General features: G+C 41.4%; 1 protein-coding gene across 3 annotated transcripts in view; it reads left to right on the forward strand.

The window, feature by feature from the left end:
• Positions 1–581: 581 nt before the first annotated feature.
• Positions 582–26,298, forward strand: part of LOC149983618 (receptor-type tyrosine-protein phosphatase C-like) — a 48,616-nt gene continuing 22,899 nt past the window's right edge. The window contains exons 1-12 of one of the 3 annotated variants that reach the window (XM_090236260.1): positions 582–823; positions 9,317–9,340; positions 10,687–10,716; positions 10,831–11,067; positions 11,393–11,611; positions 13,226–13,351; positions 13,444–13,566; positions 13,710–13,847; positions 14,125–14,271; positions 14,545–14,756; positions 15,058–15,118; positions 16,469–16,577. In XM_090236260.1, coding sequence (XP_090092386.1) covers positions 760–823; positions 9,317–9,340; positions 10,687–10,716; positions 10,831–11,067; positions 11,393–11,611; positions 13,226–13,351; positions 13,444–13,566; positions 13,710–13,847; positions 14,125–14,271; positions 14,545–14,756; positions 15,058–15,118; positions 16,469–16,577 — 1,490 coding nt within the window. In that variant the 5' untranslated portion in view covers positions 582–759. Of the gene's footprint in view, positions 824–9,316; positions 9,341–9,413; positions 10,456–10,686; positions 10,717–10,830; positions 11,068–11,392; positions 11,612–13,225; positions 13,352–13,443; positions 13,567–13,709; positions 13,848–14,124; positions 14,272–14,544; positions 14,757–15,057; positions 15,119–16,468; positions 16,578–26,298 lie in introns of those variants that run through there. The other 2 variants (XM_090236261.1, XM_090236259.1) reach the window with 2 other exon arrangements.

Genomic DNA, 26,298 nt, shown 5'->3' on the forward strand with positions numbered 1-26,298 from the left:
ACCGGTGCCCCTGCACATTGACTCTGTACCGGTACCCCCCTGTATATAGTCTCGCTATTGTTATTTTACTGCTGCTCTTTAATTATTTGTTACTTTTTTTCTTATTCTTATCCTGAATTTTTAAACTGCATTGTTGTTTAAGGGCTTGTAAGTAAGCATTTCACTGTAAGGTTTACACCTGTTGTATTCGGGGGGCATCGTAAGCACCACGCTAGACCAACTGAACCACACAGGACAAACTATATTATTCAACACTTATAACTCTGTTATATGGAAGTAATCCTTGTTTGAGTTCAAAAAGCCTTTTGTTTAACACTTTTACAGACAAATCAGCCATGCCTCACTGTGAGACCATGCCCTCTCTTTCTCTGAAGATTAGTTAAATGTCTAAACACACTTCAAGCCAGGCTACACTAAACAAACATATGTATTTTGTATGTATCTGATGCTGTGCATCTCAGAGGAAAGATCAGAAGTGGAGGGAAGGAGATGTGTGGCGTAGATGAACTTCCTGTAAAATAAGGTAAAGTACAGAGTCTCAGCTAGCTGTGACATCACTTGTCGCATAGCGCTGAGGGACCAGAGGCGAGGTTTAGGGTTAGGGGGAACACATTCAGGAAGCTGTGTCCGCTGATAAGACCGGGGGGAAGACATACGTAAAGACAAATACACACAATTTCAAAGTTTTTTTGTTGTTTTTTGTTTGAGAATAAGACAGATAAATTGTAAGAGTTTGTAGTGTGATCGTCGCTCCTGGACATGGCAGGTCTCTATGGACTGAAGATCCTGCTGCTGTGTACTGGGCTCATAGAGCTGGCCATATGTAAGTACAGTATGATACCCAGGGGATGGGGCTGATGGGAGGGCTGTTATCCCTTTAATGGTGACAGGGCTGTGGGGCCTAAATTCACCAATAAAGTACATGGAATTGTTTTAGAAAATGTATCCCGATGCGATCACTCAAGGAGTGTAAGAGGTGCATTTAATAAGGTTGATCAAATCTAATTTACTTGAGGCATTTTTCTACAGGAATTTCTAATGTTAACAATGGATCAATCATGTTTGAGAGAGGGATAAAGGGCTGTGGTTCAAGCAGGATTTTCTATACTTTTTTTCCAGACCATTCAAAATGCTAATACCTTTGTTAGGTTTAACTATTAAAAGTGAGTTGGAATAGAGTAACTCTGAGATTGTCAAGTCCTTCTCAAAACTGTCTGGGTGGGCGTCACCTGGAGGACTAGCTTTTAAAGAGGAGTCTGCTGAGTTGGTCCCCTCATGTTCCCCCTCAGAGAAAGGACACACCTGATGATTAGTCAAATTCTTACTCTTAACTTGGTCCACTAAAATGCATTCAGTGATTGGATATCTATCTAGATCAGGGACTTAACATCTAAGTAATAATCTGAAGCTAATACCTGCCTTTCACTGTGCAACAATGCTACATTCAAAACCTCTTGCTCTGTGTGCAAAAGTGCACCCTTGTTTGTGTATATTTAGCGTGAATCTCCAATACATGTTAATGTTCTGAATGTAGAATGTACTTCTATCAACTGCAGTAAGACACACAGAGTTTAGATGTGGGGTTCTTTTTAGACAGATCACAGCTCAACCACTTCCATCTTCCATTTTGAGCGGCCTTTTCCATTTTGTCTGCACTGTTATGGAAATTTCCTGTATTACCAAGAAATGAGAGAGCAAATCACACACTTAAACTTCACTTTTAATAATAATTAAGCTTTTGCAATAGCATTTGTCTTTCAACATTTCAGTATCTCTAATGAAAAGTTGAGTGGTCAACATAATGGCAACTGAGATCTTTTATTGCAAAAATGGGGAAGAATGGGGAGATCGCTGAATGTGGAAACAAGCTACATACATAACAGGAGGTATTTCCTAACATCAGTTCAGTCTTTACTGTGTAGTTAAGCAGTGACCACCAAGTGTTTCCCTCGTGATTCCTACTGTGATGCTCATCCAGTGGATGCATTTGCCTTCTTCTTCTTTCGATATGGGAGCGGCTATTGTTTGCTGGACTCCTGTCCTGAGCCTGGTTGAGGCAGTAGTAACTGCATACGCAACCAATGGTTCTCCTTTCTCAGAACGCTGAGCAGAGCCATCTACAAACAGTTACAAATGTGCATTTTGCAAAGCGACATCAGTTAAATCCGGTTTAAACTTGGTTTCGAGACAAGCTCCACCAGTTCAGCACAGTCGTGAGGCTCTCCATCGTCCTCGGTGAGCAACAGAGTAGCAGATTTTAACACAGTGCGCCTCTTCAGGGTCACATGACACATTGTCAGAAGAACATTCTGATAATGGAGCAGTCGAGCTGGTGTTAGATGGGCCGTCTTTGCCTGTGAAATAAGAGCATGTACAGCATGAGGAATGTGTACAGTGAGTTCACACATGGCAACAATGTCTGCACAAGCCAACACAGCTTCATTAGCAGCAGCCACAGCTCTCAAACAACAAACCAGACCTCTGGCCACACTGTCCAGCTGTTTGGAATAATACCCAAATGGGCGCTGCTTTCCTCCATGTTCCTGTGTTAAAACAGATGACATAAAACCATTTTTGTCACAAACAAAGAGGTTAAAAGGTTTGGAATGGTCAGGGAGCCCCAAACAGGGAGAAGTAGTCATGAGTTGTTCCAGTCTGGTCAGAGCAGTCAGTCCCTCTGTTGTCCACTTCATTTTGTCAATCATTGCCATTTTTGTGGCCATAAATAAGGTCAGCAAGCGGCTGCACCACCTCAGCATATTCAGGTAACCACGCCCCACGCCCTGCCATACCAGTCAATGACATCATGTGTCGTTTAGTAACCGGCTGTTGGACAGAGAGAATAGCCTGTATCCTCTCTTTACCCAGCTGCCTGCCATTGGGAGAGATGTCATAACCCAAATACCTCACTGTCTGTGAAACCAACTGTAACATCTTCTTTGAAACGTTGTGGCCATTCTCAGCGAGAAATACCAACAGAGCCCGAGTATCAGTTTCACAAGTTTCCATTCAGCTGGAGCACAACAACAAATCATCCACATACTGAATCAGAGTGCTGATTCATCCACATACTGAATCAGAGTGCTGATTCATCCACATACTGAATCAGAGTGCTGATTCATCCACATACTGAATCAGAGTGCTGATTCATCCACATACTGAATCAGAGAGCTGATTCATCCACATACTGAATCAGAGAGCTGCCCTCAGGGGGTATAAAACCCTCCAGATTTTGTTCTAAAACCACTGAAAAAATAGCGGTGGATTCCACGTAACCCATTGGAGTCCAAGTAAATCGCTTTCCTAGAAATGTGAAGGCAAACCAGAACTGAGATTCTGGTTCCACTGGAATACTGAAAAATGCATTCGTCAAATCAATCACAGAGAACCACTCTGCTGTGGGTGGTACTGCCCCAACAGTGTAGTAACATTAAGTACCACCGGGGCACAGGCAAAAACTGCATCGTTCGCAGGCCTTAAGTCCTGGACCAATTTCCAATCACCTGAAGGTTTTCTAACAGGCAAGATAGGGGTGTTACAGGGTGATTCTGGACAGGGAATTAAAGCACCATTAGCTAACAAGGATGCATGAACAGGAGTAATACCTGCTATTGCCTCCCTACTGACTGGATACTCTGCTCTAGATGGGCGCCTGGTATCTTTAGGAGTGACTACCATTGGCTCAGCTCCCTTTATTCTCCCAAAATCATACTTGTCCCTTGCCCATAGGCATTCAGGGACCCCTCTCAGGAGGGGTGAGTCTTCACTCAACAACATGACATTGGTAGAAAAAGAAACGTGATCAACACCATGCACACCCCTCTCAGTTGGTGTTCCCTAACTGAGTGGGTAACAACTTGTCAGTGTGCTGGGTGAATAAGTTGACCCATCAGGGCGCATCTCCCAGTCTGTAGCATCAACCAAGCATTTCACCCAAATTCCAGTGTCCACCCATTCTACTCTGTCTGATTTTGCCAGGGACACATTTGGTGCGCTGTCCTCAAACAGGTAGAGCTCTTTCTGTGCAGGGTTAGATTAAACCCTAAAGCACGGAAATCACTGCTACAGTATAAACCCTCACACTGCACTGACTCATCCTGTAATGTAGCACACAGCCATTGTTTCTCATAATGGAGATCTCTTGTCAATGGTGAAAAATGGGAGGTGCCTGCTTCAGACATGAAACTGCCCTCGTTGTCCCAATGGGTTTTGGCCATTGAGAAAACACGAGCAATATTGGGCACCTCATCATCAACATCCCATGCATAATACCAGTCACAAAACTCAGACATGAACATCAATTGCTCCCCCCCTTCCTCCTCTTCTTCATGAATAACAGTTAAACCGGTTTGGCCACATGTTATGTTGATGCCAAGTTTACACAGGAGGTCCCTGCCCATCAGATTGACAGGACAGTCGTCAGAGTAGAGAAATTGATGTTGACACTTCTCCTCACAAAAGGAGACAGGCAGAGGCATAGTTACCTGCTCTCTGAGTGGGAGGCCTGAAGCCCCTACAGTTGTGACTATTTCATTAGACATGGGAGGTTTTATCATAGCCTTGCAGTTAATGACAGACATAGCAGCCCCAGTATCAACAATAAATATTAGTGACTCACCATTGACGCAAGCCTCCACTGTTGGCTCTACTCTCAGAAGGGTGTGACACTTTAAAAACAAATGCTCTTGTTGCTCTGAGGATTTTAGCACAACTGTCCCTGTCTTCTCATCATGTCAATACTCCTCCTCCTGTCCCTGTCCTGGATTGTACAGGGTAGTCTGTGCCGGCGGCCCCGTCTGCCAGGCTCCAGGTTGTCCTCTGCCTAGAGGGACTCCTTGTGTGCCCTACTGTTGCTGTTGCTGGACCCCGTGAGGTGGCCCGACCTGCCATTGGTTGGGAGGTGGCTGCCACGGCTGTTGTTGGAATGGGGCTGTCCATGCATGTGCTCCTTTTCCTCCTCTTCTTGCCCCCTCCTCTCGGGCCCCTCCTGCCTTTGTTCCTCTGTGGATTCGTTGGCTCGGAGCAGTCAGCAGCAAAATGACCCGGCTTCCCACAGTTGTAACACTTGCGCACTCCACCCCTCACCAGGGTGTCTTTCAGCAGATCCCCATATCTCAAAGTGCTGTACAGAAACCCAGGCTAAAACCCCAAACAGCAAGCAATGCAGGTTTTGAAGCACGGTGGCTAGGAAAAACTCCCTAGAAAGTCCAAAACCTATGGATCTCTTGTGTCGTGGAAATTTCCTGTATTACCAAGTAATGAGAGAGCAAATCACACACTTATTAAACTTCACCTTTAATAATAATTAAGCTTTTGCAATAGCATTTGACTTTCAACATTTCAGTATCTCTAATGAAAAGTTGAGAGTGGTCAACATAATGGCAACTGAGATATTTTATAGCAAAGATCCACCCCCTAGTCGACATGACAAACTACAGATAATAGGAGCTTCACAAAGAAAGATTTTTACTTGAGAGAGGAGTATCCCATATCCAGACAGCATTAGCTATAAATTATCGTTCAGTTTGGTCTGCTAAACAAAGTTCTAATCTGTTTCTTGGTACATCATAATACCAAAACATTACCTCATCCAATGGATATATCAATTGTCAATTCTCAATACTCCCATCTCAAATACAACTCCTCCTGGACAAGCTCACTGAAGACAGTGAGCCTCTTAGGTCATATACTAGCTCAAGATAAGGGCAACCTTAGAGGGGACATACACTGTTTCCAGATACTGCCATCCTCCTCCCCCTAATGAGAAAAGTAGGGAGTGACTAGCACACAAACATTGTGGAGCCAAGAGATAATTGGTTCCCCCTCAATCATTCCTTCACATGGTTTAAAAGATACGTTCACATATGATGACAAGCCTGACCTCTCCCCTCTCTGGGGCCCAAGTAATTGAGCCCTAGCAGAGAAAGGATAACTGCAAACTGCCAACACTATAGTCCAAAAAGAAGACATTCTAATGACAAACATCTCACATAAGCATTATTATGTCAATCTGTTACCCAACTAATTATGATTCATCCCCAACAGCACTTCCTGGTATAGCTATGGCTGAGATCAGGGCCGGTCCTTACCGTTCTGCCACACTATGCGAAACCAAAAAAATGCACCGGCAAAACTAGAATAGTCCCAGTAAGCAAAATAAATTTGAAAAGAGGTCTAAAATATATATTTTCCAGACGCTGAAGTTAGGTTCAATTTAGGTTCTGAATGAAAGGTGAAAATATGTGTTTTCCATACGTTTAAAATAAATATTTTTCAGGACGTTGAAAAAAAACACATTTTCTTGATGTTGAAATCAGGTTAATTTCGGTTCTGAATGACAGTTGAAAATATGTCATTTATAGCCTTGCTTTATTTGGGACAAATCAAGACTAGTCCATACCGTACAAAATGTGAACCAAACATTATTGATTTAGATTTGGTCTGTGGACCAATCTAAATCAATGTCCGTGGAAGTCAGGCCGGTCCAAAAAAAGATTTCCAAAAGGCGTCGGCCCATGCTTACTGAGGTGTAGCCTACAGTATTGCCTGAAATTCAATTTTATGAATGCCCATCTATGTGGTAAGCCTACCGTTTTTAAAGCACAAAAAAATAAGAAAAAAAGAGGGCTCGTGCTTAGTGGGGTGTAGCCTACCGTGTCGGCCACGATGGAATTTTATGAATGCCCATCCATGTGGTAGGCCCACAATTTTGTAAAACAGGCCGTGGCGTAGGCTTTATTAATCCTGATTCCTGTAACTAATCAATTTGGCTATTTAATCTATGAATATCAGCTACCCAACGGGAATATATATATAGTATATATATGACATATATATATATATATATATATATATGACTAGTATATATATAGTGCCTTCAGAAAGTATTCACACACAATACCCCATAATGTGGAATTGTGTTTTTTGACATTTTTACAAATTAATAAAAAATGAAATGCAGAAATGTCCTCAGTCAAAAAGTAGTCAACTCATTTGTTATGGCAAGCCTAAATAAGTTCAGGAGTAAACATTTGCTTGATAAGTTGCATGGAATCACTCTGCAATAATAACATTTAACATGATCATACTCAGTGATGTGTTGTTGTATTGGATTTGCCCCAAACATAACACTTTTTATTCTTTGCCACATTTTTAGCAGTATTACTTTAGTACCTTGTGGCAAACCGGAGCATGCTTTGGAATATTTGTATTCTGTATAGGCTTTCTTCTTTTCACTCTGTCATTTAGGTTAGTATCGTGAACTACTACGTTGTTGATTCATCCTCAGTTTTCTCCCATCTCATCATTAAACAAAGTTTTTTAAAGACACCATTGGACTCATGATGAAATCCCTGAGCGGTTACCTTCCTCTGCCTGAGCGGTTACCTTACCTTCCTCTCAACTATATTTGTAGTGACTGGGTGTATTGATACACCATCCAAAGTGTAATTCATAACTTCTCCATGCTCAAAGGGATATTCACTGTCTGCTTTTTTAAAATGCATTTACCAATAGGTGCCCTTCTTTGCGAGACATTGGAAAACCTCCCTGGTCTTTGTGATTGAATCTGTGTTTGAAATTCACTGTTCAACTGAGGGACCTTGCAGACAATTGTATGTGTGGGGTACAGAGAGGAGGTAGTCATTCAAAAATCATGTTAAACACTATTATTGTACAGTCCATGCAACTTATTATGTGATTTGTTTAACACATGTTAACTCCTGAATATATTTAGGCTTGCCATAACAAAGCGGTTGAATACTCATTGAGTAAAGACATTTTAAACGTTTCATTTTTTATTAATTTGTAAAACAAAAATGATATATTCCACTTTGACATTATGGGGTATTGTGTGTAGACCACTGACTCTCAATCTCAATTGAATTCATTTTAAATTCAGGCTGTAACACAATAAAATGTGGAACAAATCAAGGGGTGTGAAAACTTTCTGAAGTCACTGTATATATATTTATATATACAGGGCTGAGAATATTTTCTGAATCACTGTATATATATTTATATTTTTTTATATACAGGGCTGAGAATATTTTCTGAATCACTGTATATATATTTATATATTTATATATACAGGGGTGAGAATATATATTTATATATACAGGGGTGAGAATATTTTCTGAAGAAAGTTTCACATCATTCGATTTTTTCAACATTTAGTGGTGTTTCAGCCTGAATTTAAAATTGATTAAATGTAGATTTTGAGAGAGAGATTGGGGGAGATAGCCTTCGTCACATCTCGCCTTGGCCATCTTTATCACGTTATCACACCCCACCTTGGCCATCTTTATCACGTTATCACACCCCAACTTGGCCATCTTGCTATTGATGAGAACGAGCCACCAGAACCCCTACAAGCCTCTATGCAAAGTACATAGCAACCAGCTCTCCATTAATAAGTAAAGGCGTAGCTTCCTCTTGATGGTCAATTTTTGTTGTTGTCTCAAACGCAACTGCAAACAACCTACACTGGATGTGTGAAGACATTTCACTTTTGCAATCAAACTTTGATAGCAGACTCACTGGTGGTAATGAACCATGGTTCTGAGGTGGTTCACCCACTACCTCAGTTACATATTCACAAACTGAGAGTAACACCTTTCAATCCTGAAGAGGTGTAGTAGTGTGAAAAAGTAACAAAAAGAATCCCCAGCCAGTCACAACAGCAGCATCTGACCAGGTTTTCATTGGGTGGGCGGACCAGTAAAATGGCAGTGCAGGGTGTGTCTCCCTTGGAGTTGAGCAAAGAAAAACACTTGAATACTTCTGTAGCTCTAAGTGCCCTTTTCTGTTGTAGGTCTCTGTTCAAATGGAAGAGAAACACAGTGTTATAGCAGTTTATTTTGGGTTGAATACTTCTATAGCTCTAAGAGCATTCTTTCTGTTTCATTTTGTGTCGTTTTGTATGAGTCCTATGAAGGAAAATACTAGCGGGTCAAACCAAAGCAAGTGTATGCTGAAACATTGTGACAACCTAATTGTATTGAAATAAGGAAGTAAACATTTTAAGTCGCTGCTTTTTGCATTTTGCCTTAGAAGCTCAGGGTTTGGGTTACAGGAAATCCAGCACAATGTTAACAGCACAAATCATCTAAAGTAGACCAGACCTTAAAGGTGTAATTGGGTCTGGAACATTCCATACCTATCTCATGTGAAGTAAAAAAAAAATATATATATTTAAAATGGTCAAGAGCCTTGGTGCGTTCACACCTGTGTGCATTATAGTCAAATAGATTGATGTAATGTTAGATAGTAATGTTGGCCACAAGTCCTTGATGATGACTTAAATATCATTTTTCAGGTGACGGGGATACAACTTCAGGAGGTCAGTTGGTCTTAAAATGATTCTCTAATTCATGTCTTTATCCCCCAGAATCAGTCATGATTTGTCCACATCTGAAGGTGACCGTTGCATGATTGCAGATGCTATTCACATTAATGCTCAGAGGCAGCAACAATGCGTTCTCTATTTTATAGCAACTGGCGACTCGAGCACAAGCACTTCTTACCCTGCAAGCACCCTCAACCAAACCCAGACATCTGACCCTGCAAGCCCCCTCAACCAAACCCAGACATCTGACCCTGCAAGCACCCTCAACCAAACCCAGACATCTGACCCTGCAAGCACCCTCAACCAAACCCAGACATCTGACCCTGCAAGCACCCTCAACCAAACCCAGACATCTGACCCTGCAAGCCCCCTCAACCAAACCCAGACATCTGACCCTGCAAGCACCCTCAACCAAACCCAGACATCTGACCCTGCAAGCACCCTCAACCAAACCCAGACATCTGACCCTGCAAGCACCCTCAACCAAACCCAGACATCTGACCCTGCAAGCACCCTCAACCAAACCCAGACATCTGACCCTGCAAGCACCCTCAACCAAACCCAGACATCTGACCCTGCAAGCACCCTCAACCAAACCCAGACATCTGACCCTGCAAGCACCCTCAACCAAACCCAGACATCTGACCCTGCAAGCACCCTCAACCAAACCCAGACATCTGACCCTGCAAGCACCCTCAACCAAACCCAGACATCTGACCCTGCAAGCACCCTCAACCAAACCCAGACATCTGACCCTGCAAGCACCCTCAACCAAACCCAGACATCTGACCCTGCAAGCACCCTCAACCAAACCCAGACATTTGACCCAGCAAGCACCCTCAACCAAACCCAGACATCTGACCCTGCAAGCACCCTCAACCAAACCCAGACATCTGACCCTGCAAGCACCCTCAACCAAACCCAGACATCTGACCCTGCAAGCACCCTCAACCAAACCCAAGCCTTTCCTACAAACACCTCCACCTCTCAAACCCAGGCTTTGCCTACAAACAACTCGACCTCTCCATCTTTGCCTACAAGCACTCCACCCATCCACAACCAAACCTCACCTGCAAGCACCCTGACTTCCACTACAGCTATCCCCACAGGTTGGCCTCTCCTCCATGGGATGCTGTGTTGTGTCCATTGATAGTAGATCATGTTTCTCCTACTGTTGTGATGTTGTAATGGAATGTTCTGATGTTGTAATGGAATGTTGTGATGCTTTAATGGAATGTTGTGATGTTGTAATGGAATGTTGTGATGTTGTAATGGATTGTTGTGATGTTGTAATGTAACGTTGTCCTCGTGGATTCTCACCTGTCTGTTCCGTCTTTCAGGCAGCCAGACTAAACCAACACCGCCAAAGTGTGAGTTCCAATTCCTTGGTTTGAGATGCATTCTAAGACTGTGCATGATAGGGATAGTTCACCTGAATAAATAAATTAATAAATAATGATCAATCTTTTCATGTAATCTTATAGGTACATACACGGTCACGCCTGTCATCTATGGCTTTCAGATTGACTTAAAGGCCTCAACCTCCGACACATACAACATATCGTACCAGGATGAATCAGGAAAACACATTACTGTTGAGCATCAAACGGTGAACTCCACTATTGTGGTATCATTGAAGCCTTGCAGGAAATACACTTTTACAAAGATTCAGCCTGAATGTGAACTCCAAGGAAATAGCACTCTGAGGACTGAGAAAATGGGTATGTCAAAGGCACTGAGCATACACTGTTTAATAAGGTATTATTTGTTAATTACATATGAACTAATAATCCTTATTAAATCCTGTGGCTAAATAATGATTTGGAGGAAAACAAATTGTGGGATGTAACAGTCACTGTGTTTAGTAATAACATATCTTTTTAGGTTGAATCTCAATACAATGACAAATTACTTACTTATAATAACTATTATGTAAATGCACTTGTAGTTAACTAGCTGTAGACTATGATACTTATCTAAAATAATACATGTTGGAAAAATTGTTAAAAATCTATATTTTTTTTAACAAATGTTTGCACAATTTAGATGACCTAGAGTTTTCCACCAACACGAAGCCGGGATATTTGTGTTATGTGACGAAATGGGATATCAGTGATGCTGAATGGAACAGTCCTGTTATCACCTGGGACAAAGACAACTGTTTTCAGCTTTTAGATGAACATTTCTGCACAAACTTCACAACCAATGTAGCTGTGCCTGGAGATTGCAGTGTCAACATCAGCAAAACTATACCAATAACAGCAGGTGAGATTACTATAAATACTCAGAAAGAAAAGTATTTAAAAGGTTAAACGGGAATTACTCAACAGCAAAGGACATTTCTCAATCACTATGACCTGCTATCCTTTATTTAAACAATCCTGACCAACAGTGTACAGTGCATTCGGAAAGTACAGTATATGACGCTACAAGCTTGGCACACCTTTATTTGGGGAGTTTCTCACATTCTTCTCTGCAGATCCTCTCAAGCTTTGTCAGGTTGGATGGGGAGTGTAGCTGCACAGCTATTTTCAGGTCTTTCCAGAGATGGTCAATCGTGTTCAAGTCCGGGCTCTGGCTGGGCCACTACGGACATTCAGACACTTGTCCCGAAGCCCTGCGTTGTCTTGGCTGTGTGCTCAGGGTTGTTGTCCCGTTGGAAGGCCGAACCTTCGCCCCAGTTTAAGGTCCTGAGAGCTCTGGAGCAGGTTTTCTTCAAGGATCTCTCTGTACTTTGATCCATTAATCTTTCCCTCGATCCCAACTAGTCTCCCAGTCCCTGCTGCTGAAAAACATCCCCAGAGCATGATGCTGCCACCAACATGCTTCACCGTAGGGATGGTGCCAGGTTTCCTCCAGACGTGATGCTTGTCATTCAGGCCAAAGAGTTCAATCTTGGTTTATCAGTTCAGAGAATCTTGTTTCTCATGGTAAATCTTGTTTTCTCATGAGAGTCCTTTGGGTGGCTTTTGGCAAACTCCAAGTGGGGTGTCATGTGCCTTTTACTGAGGAGTGGCTTCCGTCTGGCCACTCTACCATAAAGGCCTGATTGGTGGAGTGCTGCTGAGACGATTGTCCTTCTGGAAGGTTCTCGCATCTCCACAGAGGAACTCTGGAGCTCTGTCAGAGTGACCAACGGGTTCTTGGTCACCTCCCTGACCAAGGTCCTTCTCCCCCGGGCGGCCAGCTCTAGGAAGAGTCTTGGTGGTTCCAAACTTCTTCCATTTGAGAATGATGGAGGCCACTGTGTTCTTGGGGACCTTCAATGCTGCCAAAATGTTTTAGTACCCTTCCCCAGTGCCTTGACACAATCCTGTCTCTGAGCTCTACGGACAATTCCTTCAACATCACGGCTTGGTTTTTGCTCTGACATGTACTGTCAACTGTGGCACCTTGTATAGACTGGTGTGTGCCTTTCCAAATCATGTCCAATCAATTGACTCCAATCAAGTTGTGGAAACATCTCAAGGATAATCAATGGAAACAGGATGCACCTGAGCTCAATTTCAAGTCTCATAGCAAAGGGTCTGAATACTTATAATAACTGTGAATAACATTTATAAAAATCTGTTTTCGCTTTGTCATTATGGGGTATTGTTTGTAGATTGGTCAGGATTTGTATTTATTTAATACATTTGAGAATAATGCTGGAACATAACAACTTGTGGAAAAGGGAAGGTGTCTGAACACTTTCCAAATGCACTGTATACTCTTATAAGATTAGTCCAAATGAGGACTAAAAGAGATCCTAATCAGAGCATATCAAAGGCTGTGGCCACATTTTACACGGCTGCTGATAAACCATAATGTGTTAACCAGTATCACTATTTTGTCTCTTTTGTGCATGGCTATAATTAAATCTTTCCTATTTTGAAACAGAGTATTCTACAGTCAAACATTCTCCCAATCTGGAATTCAAAAACGTACTCCCTGTTGAAATAGTATGGAAAAACAAGCCAAAAAACTGTAGCCCTAAAGATCTGGACATTCATTACACCTGTGAAGGTAAAAATAATGTTTCCACATTTCATATGAATTTACATATGATAACAATTTATTTTTTCAAAGGAATCACTAATATTCTTGTTTTTGTCCAGGAAACAACGGGTCTATCAACTTGGATGATTTGGAACCCTTTCAGAAATACAGCTGTAGTGGAAAGATTACTCACAACAGTAAAGTCATCAATACCAAGTCCATTGACGTTGAAATCAAGTGTAGTAAGTTATTATACAAACATTTTTTAAGATAAACTCTCCCTCGACTTAAACATTTGAATACTGAAAATAGCCTATAACAAGACATAACATGCATTTATTTCAGTATCACTATGATCATATTATTCTTATATTTCACTCCGTAGAAGTGGACATTAACCAAACGTCTACAAACACAAACACCTCCATAAGCCTTAAATGGACCAATGACAGCATTAACTGCCCCAAAAATACTCAGCTATTTCACTCCTGCGTTTCCTGTAGAATTGAGACTGAAGTTAAAGGTAAGCTACAATTTTCAGAGACATTTTAAGTAATTATTTTACCCACCAAACAAATGAACCTTATTTTAATGATAAGTCCCTATGGAAAACACAGGTATGTATGTTTTCCTAAAGATGTGGTTGCCTTTACAATTGTATGTCCGTGGCAGCTTGTAGAATAAGCAGTTGCCTCAGGTGGGAGATGAGATCATTTATATATATATATATATTTAAAACAAACAACTAACTGATAAGAATTTCAGATCAAACTTTGACTCCTTTTTCATCCATTTTTCAGATTGTTACACCACGGATGAATTACATTATGATTTTAATAAATTGCAGCCGTTCACAAATTATATCTGTTCAATTGAGCTACGGTACAAAGACATGAGCTACGATACATTCCCAAAAGTGTCTGAGACAATCCTAACTGCACCTGGAGGTAAGTGTGACATACGTTGCATATATCATTTCATTCACAATATATAGCAATATGATGATTTTTAACATACTGCAGCAATCTTTACACGATGCAGATGTTGAAGTGAAGGGTGCTGAGTAAAAATGTTTCTGAACCGTAGTAAATGATCATAGAATATGAAGTGGAAGAATGCAGTTCACAACAGGCCTATATGAAATAACTGCTTCACATCTGTTGGGATCTGTGAACAGGATGACCATAATGTAATCTGTTGCCTATGTTTGTGTTTGACAGTACCTGATGAGGTGGGGAAAAAACCGAGTTTGACTTATACTCAGAACAATGCTTTTACCATTACATGTGAGGAATTAAAGCCAGTTCAGTGGAAGGGAAAAGAGAAGTTGTACATTGCAACGATCACTGGGTCTGAGACAAAACAACAAAAACATAAAAAATGCAATTTTACATTTGCGGACCTCAGCTATTTAACAGACTACACAGTTCAGGTACGTTATTCAACATTCATACAGTAAAACCTAATGTATTGACTATGCTGTGATATATCGTGGCATTAGATACTGCTGAATGAAATGCTCTATGTACTGTATGTAGATGAGTTAAACAGAAGATGTAGAAATGGTGTTTCACCAGTATGTCTCTCAGGTAATGTGTTCACATAGTCAGGATGATCATTAACAAGAGTATTGGCTCGATTATTGTGCGTTCCTGTTAACCCCAGTGGGTTTGTTGGGACCAGGAACTATTGTGATGGAAGGATCGAAGGACATGAATGTCTTCTTTTTTCAGATCGTTGCATTCAATGGGAAATACAAGAGTAAACCAATAGAAACACAAATTACTACTCGCTGTAAGTAGTTTTACATGTACAGAATTTTTTTGTTTTATTTTATTTCACCTTTATTTAACCAGGTAGGCAAGTTGAGAACAAGTTCTCATTTACAATTGCGACCTGGCCAAGAGAAAGCAAAGCAGTTTGACACAAACAACGACACAGAGTTACACATGGAGTAAAACAAACATACAGTCAATAATACAGTATAAACAAGTCTATATACGATGTGAGCAAATGAGGTGAGATAAATAAATAATTAAAATAAATACAGTAGGGAAAGAGGTAGTTGTTTGGGCTAAATTATAGGTGGGCTATGTACAGGTGCAGTAATCTGTGAGCTGCTCTGACAGTTGGTGCTTAAAGCAAAGCTAGTGAGGGAGATAAGTGTTTCCAGTTTCAGAGATTTTTGTAGTTTGTTCCAGTCATTGGCAGCAGAGAACTGGAAGGAGAGGCGGCCAAAGAAATAATTGGTTTTGGGGGTGACCAGAGAGATATAGCTGCTGGAGCGCGTGCTACAGGTGGGTGATGTTATGGTGACCAGCGAGCTGAGATAAGGGGGGACTTTACCTAGCAGGGTCTTGTAGATGACATGGAGCCAGTGGGTTTGGCGACGAGTATGAAGCGAGGGCCAGCCAACAAGAGCGTACAGGTTCGCAATGGTGGGTAGTATTGGGGCTTTGGAGACAAAACGGATTGTACTGTGATAGACTGCATCCAATTTGTTGAGTAGGGTATTGGAGGCTATTTTGGAAATGACATCGCCGAAGTCGAGGATTGGTAGGATGGTCAGTTTTACAAGGGTATGTTTGGCAGCATGAGTGAAGGATGCTTTGTTGCAAAATAGGCCAATTCTAGATTTAACTTTGGATTGGAGATGTTTGATGTGGGTCTGGAAGGAGAGTTTACAGTCTAACCAGACACCTAGGTATTTGTAGTTGTCCACGTATTCTAAGTCAGAGCCGTCCAGAGTAGTGATGTTGGACAGGCGGGCAGGTGCAGGCAGCGATCGGTTGAAGAGCATGCATTTAGTTTTACTTGTATTTAAGAGCAATTGGAGGCCACGGAAGGAGAGTTGTATGGCATTGAAGCTTGCCTGGAGGGTTGTTAACACAGTGTCCAAAGAATCTTATGCAGAAGCCTGCAATAAATATACTCAAGTCAGACTGATTAAAATGATACACTTTGTATGAATATTACCTTTCTCTGACTCCAATTAACAAAATAATATGACTTTGATGAACTGTATGAACAAGTAGCCATTTATCCCTCCTCCTCCCTCCATTCATGGTAGGCTAAACAGCATTCAGTGTTGCTATTACATTGTTGTGTAAATGTCCCTTTACCACTCTTCTCATCTGTTTTCAGACAATGACAAAGCTGTGACTGGGTTCCTTGTGTTCCTCATCATCCTGACGTCTCTGGCTCTCCTCATCTTTCTCTACAAGATCTACAACCTGCAGCGCAAGACGTCCAAGTGAGTATTTAGTCAGTTCCTGTCTGACAGGAAGTCTCCAAATGCTACAGTAGGCTTCAGATTACCTTCAGATTGTATTTGAAGAGGTAGCTGTGTACAGTCGTGGCCAAAAGTTTTGAGAATGACACAAATATTTATTTCCACAAAGTTTTCTGCTTCAGTGTCTATAGATATTTTTGTCAGATGTTACTATGGAATACTGAAGTATAATTACAAGCATTTTATAAGTGTTGTTTGCTTTTATTGACAATTACATGAAGTTGAGACAAAGAGTCAATATTTGCAGTGTTGACCCTTCTTTTTCAAGACCTCTGCAATCCGCCCTGGCATGCTGTCAATTAACTTCTGGGCCACATCCTGACTGATGGCAGCCTATTCTTGCATAATCAATGCTTGGAGTTTGTCAGAATTTGTGGGTTTTTGTTTGTCCACCCGCCTCTTGAGGATTGACCACAAGTTCTCAATGGGATTAAGGTCTGGGGAGTTTCCTGGCCATGGACCCAAAATATTGATGTTTTGTTCCCCGAGCCACTTAGTTATCACTTTATGGCAAAGTGCTCCATCATGCTGGAAAAGGCATTGTTGGTCACCAAACTGTTCCTGGATGGTTGGGCGAAGTTGCTCTCGGAGGATGTGTTGGTACCATTCTTAATTCATGGTTGTGTTCTTAGGCAAAATTGTGAGTGAGCCCATTCCCTTGGATGAGAAGCAACACCACACATGAATGGTCTCAGGGTGCTTTACTGTTGGCATGACACTGGACTGATGGTAGCGCTCACCTTGTCTTCTCCGGACAAGCTTTTTTCCTGATGCCCCAAACAATTGGAAAGGGGATTCATCAGAGAAAATGACTTTACCCCAGTCCTCAGCAGTCCAATCTCTGTACCTTTTGCAGAATATCAGTCTGTCCCTGATGTTTTTCCTGGAGAGAAGTGGCTTCTTTGCTGCCCTTCTTGACACCAGGCCATCCTCCAAAAGTCTTTGCCTCACTGTGCGTGCAGATGGACCCACAACTGCCTGCTGCCATTCCTGAGCAAGCTCTGTACTGGGGGTGCCACAATCCCGCAGCTGAATCAACTTTAAGAGACGGTCCTGGCGCTTGCTGGACTTTCTTGGGCGCCCTGAAGCCTTCTTCACAACAATTGAACCGCTCTCCTTTAAGTTCTTGATGATCCGATAAATGGTTGATTTCGGTGCAATCTTACTGGCAGCAATATCCTTGCCCGTGAAGCCCTTTTTGTGCAAAGCAATGATGACAGCACATGTTTCCTTGCAGGAAACCTCCAAGGTTGACAGAGGAAGAACAATGATTCCAAGTACCACCCTCTTTTTGAAGCTTACAGTCTGTTATTCGAACTCAATCAGCATGACAGAGTGATGATCTCCAGCCTTGTCCTTGTCAACACTCATACCTGTGTTAATTAAAGTCCCTCAACCGGTCTGGTAGTTTTTCTGACTCAGCCAGTTTCTTGGCCACAGCCTGCTCCAGCTCTGAGCAGACAGCTCTGGTCTCCAGCTGTTCAGTGAGGGGAGAATCAAGGTCATTCTGGAGCTTTGTGTTCCTGGTCTGCTCCTCTGGGATTTGAGTTGGTTCGCTTGAAGCTGAAACTTCAAGCTGGAGCATTTATCCTTCAGTGAGACCTGAAGCTGAGATAGGATGACGTTTTGTTCCCTATCAATGGTCTTGAACTCACCAGCTGTATCCTGGAGCTTGATCTGTAGGTCTTGGATCTCTGGGATCAGCTCCTGGTGTTCGGCTGACAAGGTGTGGAACTCAGAGAAGAGTTATTGGTGTTCGTTCTCCAGTGCCCAGTGTTTGGCCTTTAACTCCTGTAGCTCTATGACTGTGGTCTGGCTCTCCATAGTCAGACTCTCATAGCAGCTGCGTTCAGCCTGGAGGGAGGAACTGAGAACTTGCTCTTCTCCAAGGCCAGAGTGTGCTCATGGAGCTGTTGATTGTCTCTCTGGAGTCTCTCTGGATTCTCTCTGGATTCTCTCTATCTCTGGAGGCTCTCTCTCTCTGGAGGCTCGCTTCCAGCCGGGCGCTTCGTGCTTTCTGTCTATCCACAGCTTCAGCTTCTGCAGCTCTTTAACGCTGGTGTGCCTCTCCGCGGCCAGAATAGCACACTCCTCTAGTGGTGTTTGCTGCTGAGAGAGGGAAGCCTGAAGGGCAGACTGGAAGTGCTGGCTCTCCTCCTCCAACAGCTCAGAGTCCTGTTGGTCGGCTTTAAGGAGCAGGGAATCCAGGGAAGCTTCCTTCGCTGTGTTCTGCTCCTGCAAGGCCTTCAATGCCAGTAGGATGTTGTGCATGTTGGAACTGTGAGTCTTCTCTGCCTCGAAAGCTGAGGCCATTTTATTGGCTGCCAGCTAGAGCTTGACGTTGCTTCCACTGCTCCTCAGCTAGCGAAGCCTGAAGAGAAGCTTTGGCTGCCCTCGCACTTACTATAGCCTCTCTGTGAGACCAGCTCTGAATCCCTCCTATCATTACTGAGGACCTCAGGGCACACAGGCACCTGTAACACAATATATTTTTTTAAGTCTAGCCATCCTCATATTAACTCACCCAAAGAACAGCAGAATTACTGTGACCAGTTCACTCAATAGTAGTTCAATTGAGTACTGGATTAACTGAATAAACAGCAGAGACAGAATGCAATATGGAATTGCATTAAATACTTTGGGGGTATGGCACCTCGTCTCAGAGGAATGCTCCTTGGAGCCAGATGCTTATGACAGGTAACCCTTTGCTGGGCAGCTGACAACACAGAAAGATAACTCTTCCTGCTGGTCCTCAAGGATGGAGGAGGTAGACTGTGCATGCATCTCCTTGGCTGAGTCCTCTTCACAAAGGTCCTGAAGCAGCAACACCACATGAAGCAGATGTGTATAATGTTAGTATTGATCCCTCATTGAGCAGCATCTTAACCCACTACCATAAATCCAGGATATCAAATTGAGTTAGAAAGGACTTTTTTTATTTTTCCATTATTTTTTACCAGGTAAGTTGACAGAGAACAAGTTCTGATTTACAGCAATGACCTGGGGAATAGTTACAGGGGAGAGGAGGGGGATGAATGAGCCAATTGTAAACTGGGGATTATTAGGTGACCATGATGGTTTGAGGGCCAGATTGGGAATTTAGCCAGGACACCAGGGTTAATAACCCTACTCTTTCGATAAGTGCCATGAGATCTTTAATGACCTCAGAGAGTCAGGACACCCCTTTAACGTCCAATCCGAAAGACGGCACCCTACACAGGGCAGTGTCAGCCCTGGGCATTGGGATATGTTTTTCTTTTTTTTAAGAACAGAAATACTACATCTCTGTCCTACTGCTCACCAAAATACACTATATCTCTGTCCTACTGCTCACCAAAATACACAATATCTCTGTCCTACTGCTCACCAGAATACACTATATCTCTGTCCTACTGCTCAACAAAATACACTATATCTCTGTCCTACTGCTCACCAAAATGCACTATATCTCTGTCCTATTGCTCACCAAAATACACTATATCTCTGTCCTACTGCGCATATCTCTGTCCTACGGCTCACCAAAATACACTATATCTCTGTCCTACTGCGCACCAAAACACACTATATCTCTGTCCTACTGCTCACCAAAATACACTATATCTCTGTCCTACTGCGCACCCAAATACTGCTGGACTGTTTTAAGGTGCAACAACTTTCTACCACACTGTTCTAGATACTTTACACACATATGACTGATTTACCTTCCTTGTGGTCCATTGAACAGTGATGGATTTTTTTAAGCCTGTATTTAACTAGGCAAGTCAGGTAAAACCTCTTAAGTCTACCCCTTCCTTTTTCGAACATTCTGTTAAAAATCGCGCAACTTTTCAGCGTCCTGCTACTCATGCCAGGAATATAGTATATGCATATGATTAGTATGTGTGGATAGAAAACACTCTGAAGTTTCTAAAACTGGTTAAATCACGGCTGTGACTATAACAGATTGTGTGTTTCATGGAAAAGCGCAAGAAAAACTGCTCTCTGAAAGCTAAAAATTATTTCCATGCGTCACTTTCATGGGTTGTTAAAAGGGCACAAAATTAATTATGGACCTGCATGCAATTCCTACAGATTCCACACGATGTCGCCATTGTCGTCATTTTCCAGGGACTTTTTTCTTGGTAAATCCAACTAACTGGATTCAATTTCTTCCGGTCTCCACCAGGATGTTTTGAATGTGCACATTGGCAGCCATTGATTTGAAGACGAGGAGCTATTGAATATACATCGCCCTGTAATCATTTTGATAGATTATAAACGTTTACTAATACCTAAAGTTAGATTACAAAAGGATTTCAAAGTGTTTTGTGAAAGTTTATCGTCGACTTTTTTAATTAAAAAAAATGACGCAGCGTTTTAAAACGATGTTTTTTTCTGAATCACACAGCTTCCATAGAAAGCTATTTTGGGTATATATGGACCGATTTAAACGAAAAAAAGACCAAATAGTGATGTTTATGGGGCATATAGGAGTGCCAAGAAAGAAGCTCGTCAAAGGTAATGAATGTTTTATATTTTATTTCTGCGTTTTGTGTAGCGCCGGCTAAGCTAAATCTTTGTTTACGTCGCATTCAGGCATTTGGGGTGTTGCATGCTATCAGATAATAGCTTCTCATGCTTTCGCCGAAAAGCATTTTAAAAATCTGACTTGTTGGCTAGGTTCACAACGAGTGTAGCTTTAATTCAATACCCTGCATGTGAATTTTGATGAACGTTTGAGTTTTAACGAGTACATTTAGCATTTAGCGTAGCGCATTTGCATTTCCAGGTGTCTACTTGAGACATCTGCGTCTCAAGTAGGAGCAAGAAGTTAAGAACAAATTCTTATTTACAATGACGGCCTACACCAGCCAAACCCAGACGATGCTGGGCCAATTGTGTTCCGCCCTATGGGACTCCCGATCACAGCCGGTTGGGATACAGCTTGGATTCCAACCAGGGTGTCTGTAGTGACGCCTCTAGCACTGAGATGCAGTGCCTTAGACCACTACGCCACTCGGGACTTCCAGACCACAGTTACTACTTCAGCCTTAAAATGTTTGATATTGTTCTGAGCTGCCACAGTTTTCAAGAGTAGCTTCTGGCTGCCCTTGCTGTCAGCCAGCTTCTCTTTCTCAGTAGGGGGCCGTATCAGCCGCTGAGACTTGGCAGCAAATCCAGCCTTCAGCTTGCAGATGGTCCTCTTCTGGCCTGCCAGGTGTTCCAGCCTCTGGTTCAAACAAGTTCTCTGGCTGAGGCTTACTCTGTTCACAAGAGAGACCATGGCCATAATGTACATGTTAAATCACAGTGGACACTTGGATACATGACTTGGCTCAATAAAACGTGTGTGTCTGGAGACAATGTAAAAATATCAGTTACCTCTGCTTGACATCTTGTCCTTTTTCTTTCTCTCATCCTGTGAAAGTTTATCATTTTCACTCCTCTTGGAACGACCCATCCCGGATCCGGGAGAATTGTCATCAACTGACACTAATTAGCATAACACAATGGACAAAAAATATTACTAGAAAATATTCATATTCATGAAATCACAAGTGAAATATATTGAAAACACAGCTTAGCCTTTTCTTAATCATACTTTACATCCAAAACAAGACAAGCATTTGTGTAAGTTTATCGAAAGCCTAGCATAGCATTATGCCTAGCTAGCAGCAGGCAACCTAGACACGAAAATCAGAAAAGCAATCAAATTAAATTGTTTACCTTTGATGAGCTTCGGATGTTTTCACTCACGAGACTCCCCGTTAGATAGCAAATGTTCCTTTTTTCCAAAAATATTATTTTTGTAGCCGAAATAACTCCGTTAGTTCTTCACGTTTGGCTGAGAATTCGACCGGAAATTGCGGTCACGACAACGCCAAAAACTATTCAAAATTAGCACCATATTATCGTCTAAACATGGCAAATGTTGTTTATAATCAATCCTCAAGGTGTTTCTCAAAAATCTATTCGATAATATATCAACCGGGACAGGTGGCTTCCTAGTAGGAAAGAGAGAAACAATGGCCGCATTTGTCTTTTACGCACAAAACACTGAGAGCCTCCAGCTGACCACTTACGCAATGTTGACTTTCAGGCTCATTTTTCAAAATAAAAGCCTGAAATTATGTATTGTGACACTAGACACATTAGGGAAGCCATAGAAAAGGGAATCTGGTTGATATCTCATTCACTGCTCAATAGGGACGCATAGGAACACAGAGCTGTCTAAATAAGAGTCCCTTCCTGATTGGATTTTTCTCAGGCTTTCGCCTGCAATATCAGTTCTGTTATACTCGCAGACAAGATTTTTACAGTTTTGGAAACTTTAGAGTGTTTTCTATCCTAAGCTGTCAATTATATGCATATTCTAGCATCTTGTCCTGACAAAATAGCCCGTTTACTTTGGGAATGTTATTTTTCCAAAAATGAAAATAGTGCCCCCTAGATTCAACAGGATAAAAGGAAGGCTACTTGACTGTATCAGTAACCTAGGCTACACTTCTAGGAAAAGGGCTCTAGGTCCAGGTAAAAATGCTTTTGGGTTCCATGTAGAACTCTCTGTGGAAAGAGTTCTACATAGAACCCGAAAGGGTTCTACATGGATCCCAAAAGGGTTCTTCAAAGGATACTGCCATAGGGACCGCCAAATGGTGTACCAGTTAACTTAAGCCTACTCTGTTATAGCCAATGGTTTTTGGTTTGGAAGTCTGCAGGACCTGAAAGTATGGAGTAGATGAATCACTTAGAAAATGAACTATTTTACTAATTTACTATTTTACAGATAATGTGATATAAGGTTTAAAAATGTGTAGTTCTTACAATATACATACATTTATTTACATTAGCGTAGAAGACCATCATTTTTTTTAATCGTTGAAATTAAGCATAAATTATACATTAACGTTCAGAATGGATGAAATAAATCATAAATTACGTTCAGAAAGGGAACGGTGTGCTTTAGGACCATGCAAACGCCTTCGAGCGGGCAGGTAGGCTGTTCTAAAACCACATTTGCGCCACTGTAAAGAACTACCTTTTTCTTGGTCTATCAATTCTTTATATTTAAAAAAATCAATAAATTTGTCATATTACAGTCGACATAGATAACCCCTATGTCAAAGAGAAGAGGGTACCAACACATACACTAATTCTCTGTAGCCTGGTGTTTGTTTTTAGAGGAAAAAAATGTGCAATTCATTTCAGGAAATTGTATATGTTATAGCTTGAAAAACGTCAAACCATGTGGTGCTGTACAGTAGGAATGGTGGAGGTGAAAACTACACGTCTGTTTTTCCACCAGAAATTACTATAAGGGATTTCAAATGGCTTCTGATGTTATTATGCCTATATTTATATGTTAGTGTATTATTGCAGAAATAAATACATTTACATTTTATTTATGTGTAATTTCGTAATCAATCTGGGTGTAATCCAGACTGTAAACATGTTTTTATTGATTGATTGATTTCTCTTAAAACTATTGCACAGAGCTCTGGTGTTATATTCTTGAATAATATATTAATATCATACATTATAATAATACATAATACATAATCAGCACAGTAATTACATTTTTGAATTGCTCAAAAAAATACATTTAAAAAATGTGATTTAACTAGGCATGTCAGTTAAGAACAAATTCTTATTTACAATGACGGCCTACCCCGTCCAAACCCCCGATGACTCTGGGCCAATTGTGCGCCTCCCTATGGGACTCCCAATCACGGCCGGATGTGATGCAGCCTGGATTCAAACCAGGTACTGCAGTGACTCCTCTTGCACTGAGATGCAGTGTCTTAGACCACTGCGGCACTCGGGAGCAGTGGTCTAAGATAATATAAAATATAGCTGTCTAAATACATTGATCCTTTAGATAGTGGTCAATTATTATAAACATAATATAATTCCACCTTTCCAAATGATTGCCTATTATTCTATGTATAACACAAGTATTAACATTCACAAGAGAAAGAAGAAACAGTAGATAGATATGGGAAGGATATTTTTCCCTTTTAAGTAGGGTGAGTATGGGCACTTTCTGAAAACATGCTTTCCAGAACACCTTCCAGAATCGTCCCATTGTCTTAACTCCCACCTTGATTACATTCTAAATAGCTTCAGAACTCTACTACACTAAACACTAAATAAACACAGGATCAATGACTTTTCTTCAAACACAAATTGTCCTGAGACCAAAGTGGGACACTTAATTATTTATTGTTGAAGAAGGACAATAGTTTACTATAATAGAACAAAATAAGTATTTTTCTAATCTTGCAGCTGGCATAATATGGGCATGTTATAGTTTGAAATGTTCATGACAATTGATTATTGATCTGATAGTAAAACACGTCACAAAACCTCTTTAAACTGGCATAATATGGACATTTTATAGTATTCAGTAGTCATCACTCTGGATTAATGATCTACTAATGGTACACATCACAAAATATATTTATAAATACATTTTGTGTGTGGGAAACGTGAGTTATATGCCCTCAAAGTCCCCTGTAATATGACTCTGCTGCCTCACACAACCTGCGATATCAGAGTCATTTTTTAATATGGCACAGAAATTAAATAAACAATTTGGTATCATTTCTATTGTGGAAGATTGAATAAATATGCTTCCATCTGTTTGCTTGGAATGATTTGTAGCTATCACCTTTATCTGAGTATGAGAATGCCTACTGTTTCCCCCCGGGAAAACACGCAATACTCTAAAATGTTGTGTATCCACGCACCTGAATTCAGTAGCAGACTGAAGTTCAAATGGCTTTACTGCGTTTTGCCAGTGTCGGCTCACTTGACCTCAGTATTTTACAGGTGAATCCTGCGCGTTAATGTTTATTGACAATGGATAATGCACCTGAAGTGAAACAAACCTTATTGATCAACATTTAAGCCACAGGGAATCTTTCAAAGATATTATGCAGACTGTAAATAATAAACTTATATTCGGTCAACTATGTTCCCGACATGATTATGAGCCGTTCTCCCCTCTGCAGCCTCCTGTGATTTCCACCTACGTTTGGCTATATAAAATAAGCCCTCAAAAGGCATTAACTCCCAGATTTGACGCTTCTAGACCTAAAAGGAGGACACTAAGACCGACATATGTCTTTCAGTAAGAGTACTCATCAGAATTCTATAGCTCTAGACCAGTAGAGGGAGGACAGACCATAATATCAGATAAAGTGTAGATAATAGGCTAACATATACTGTTGACAATATAAAGGAAACACCAACATAAAGTGTTTTAATAGGGAGTTGGGCCACAACGAGCCACCAGAACAGCTTCAATCCACCTTGGTATAGATTCTACAATGGTCTGGAACTCTATTGGAGGGATGCAACACAATTCTTCCACGAGAAATTCCATTGTTTGGTGTTTTGTTGATGGTGGTGGAAAACACTGTCTTGGCGACCACTCCAGAATCTCCCATAAGTGTTCCATATGGTTGAGATCTGGTGACTGACACACACGCACATATACACGCATATACACCCTTTAAACTTCTTACTGTAAGCTTCTTTGAGGCCCCTCTTTCAAAGTCTCTGAGATCTCTTCTTCTAGCCATGGTAGACAATATAATGGGCAGCTGGGCATTTTTATACATGACCCTAAGCATGGTGGGATGTTAATTGCTTAATTAACTCAGGATCCACACCTGGTTCCTGAGTAAAAAATATATAA

Source organism: Oncorhynchus mykiss, chromosome 5 (genome assembly GCF_057628025.1).
Source record: "Oncorhynchus mykiss isolate SJ-2025 chromosome 5, ASM5762802v1, whole genome shotgun sequence".
NCBI classification, from domain to species: Eukaryota; Metazoa; Chordata; class Actinopteri; order Salmoniformes; family Salmonidae; genus Oncorhynchus; species Oncorhynchus mykiss.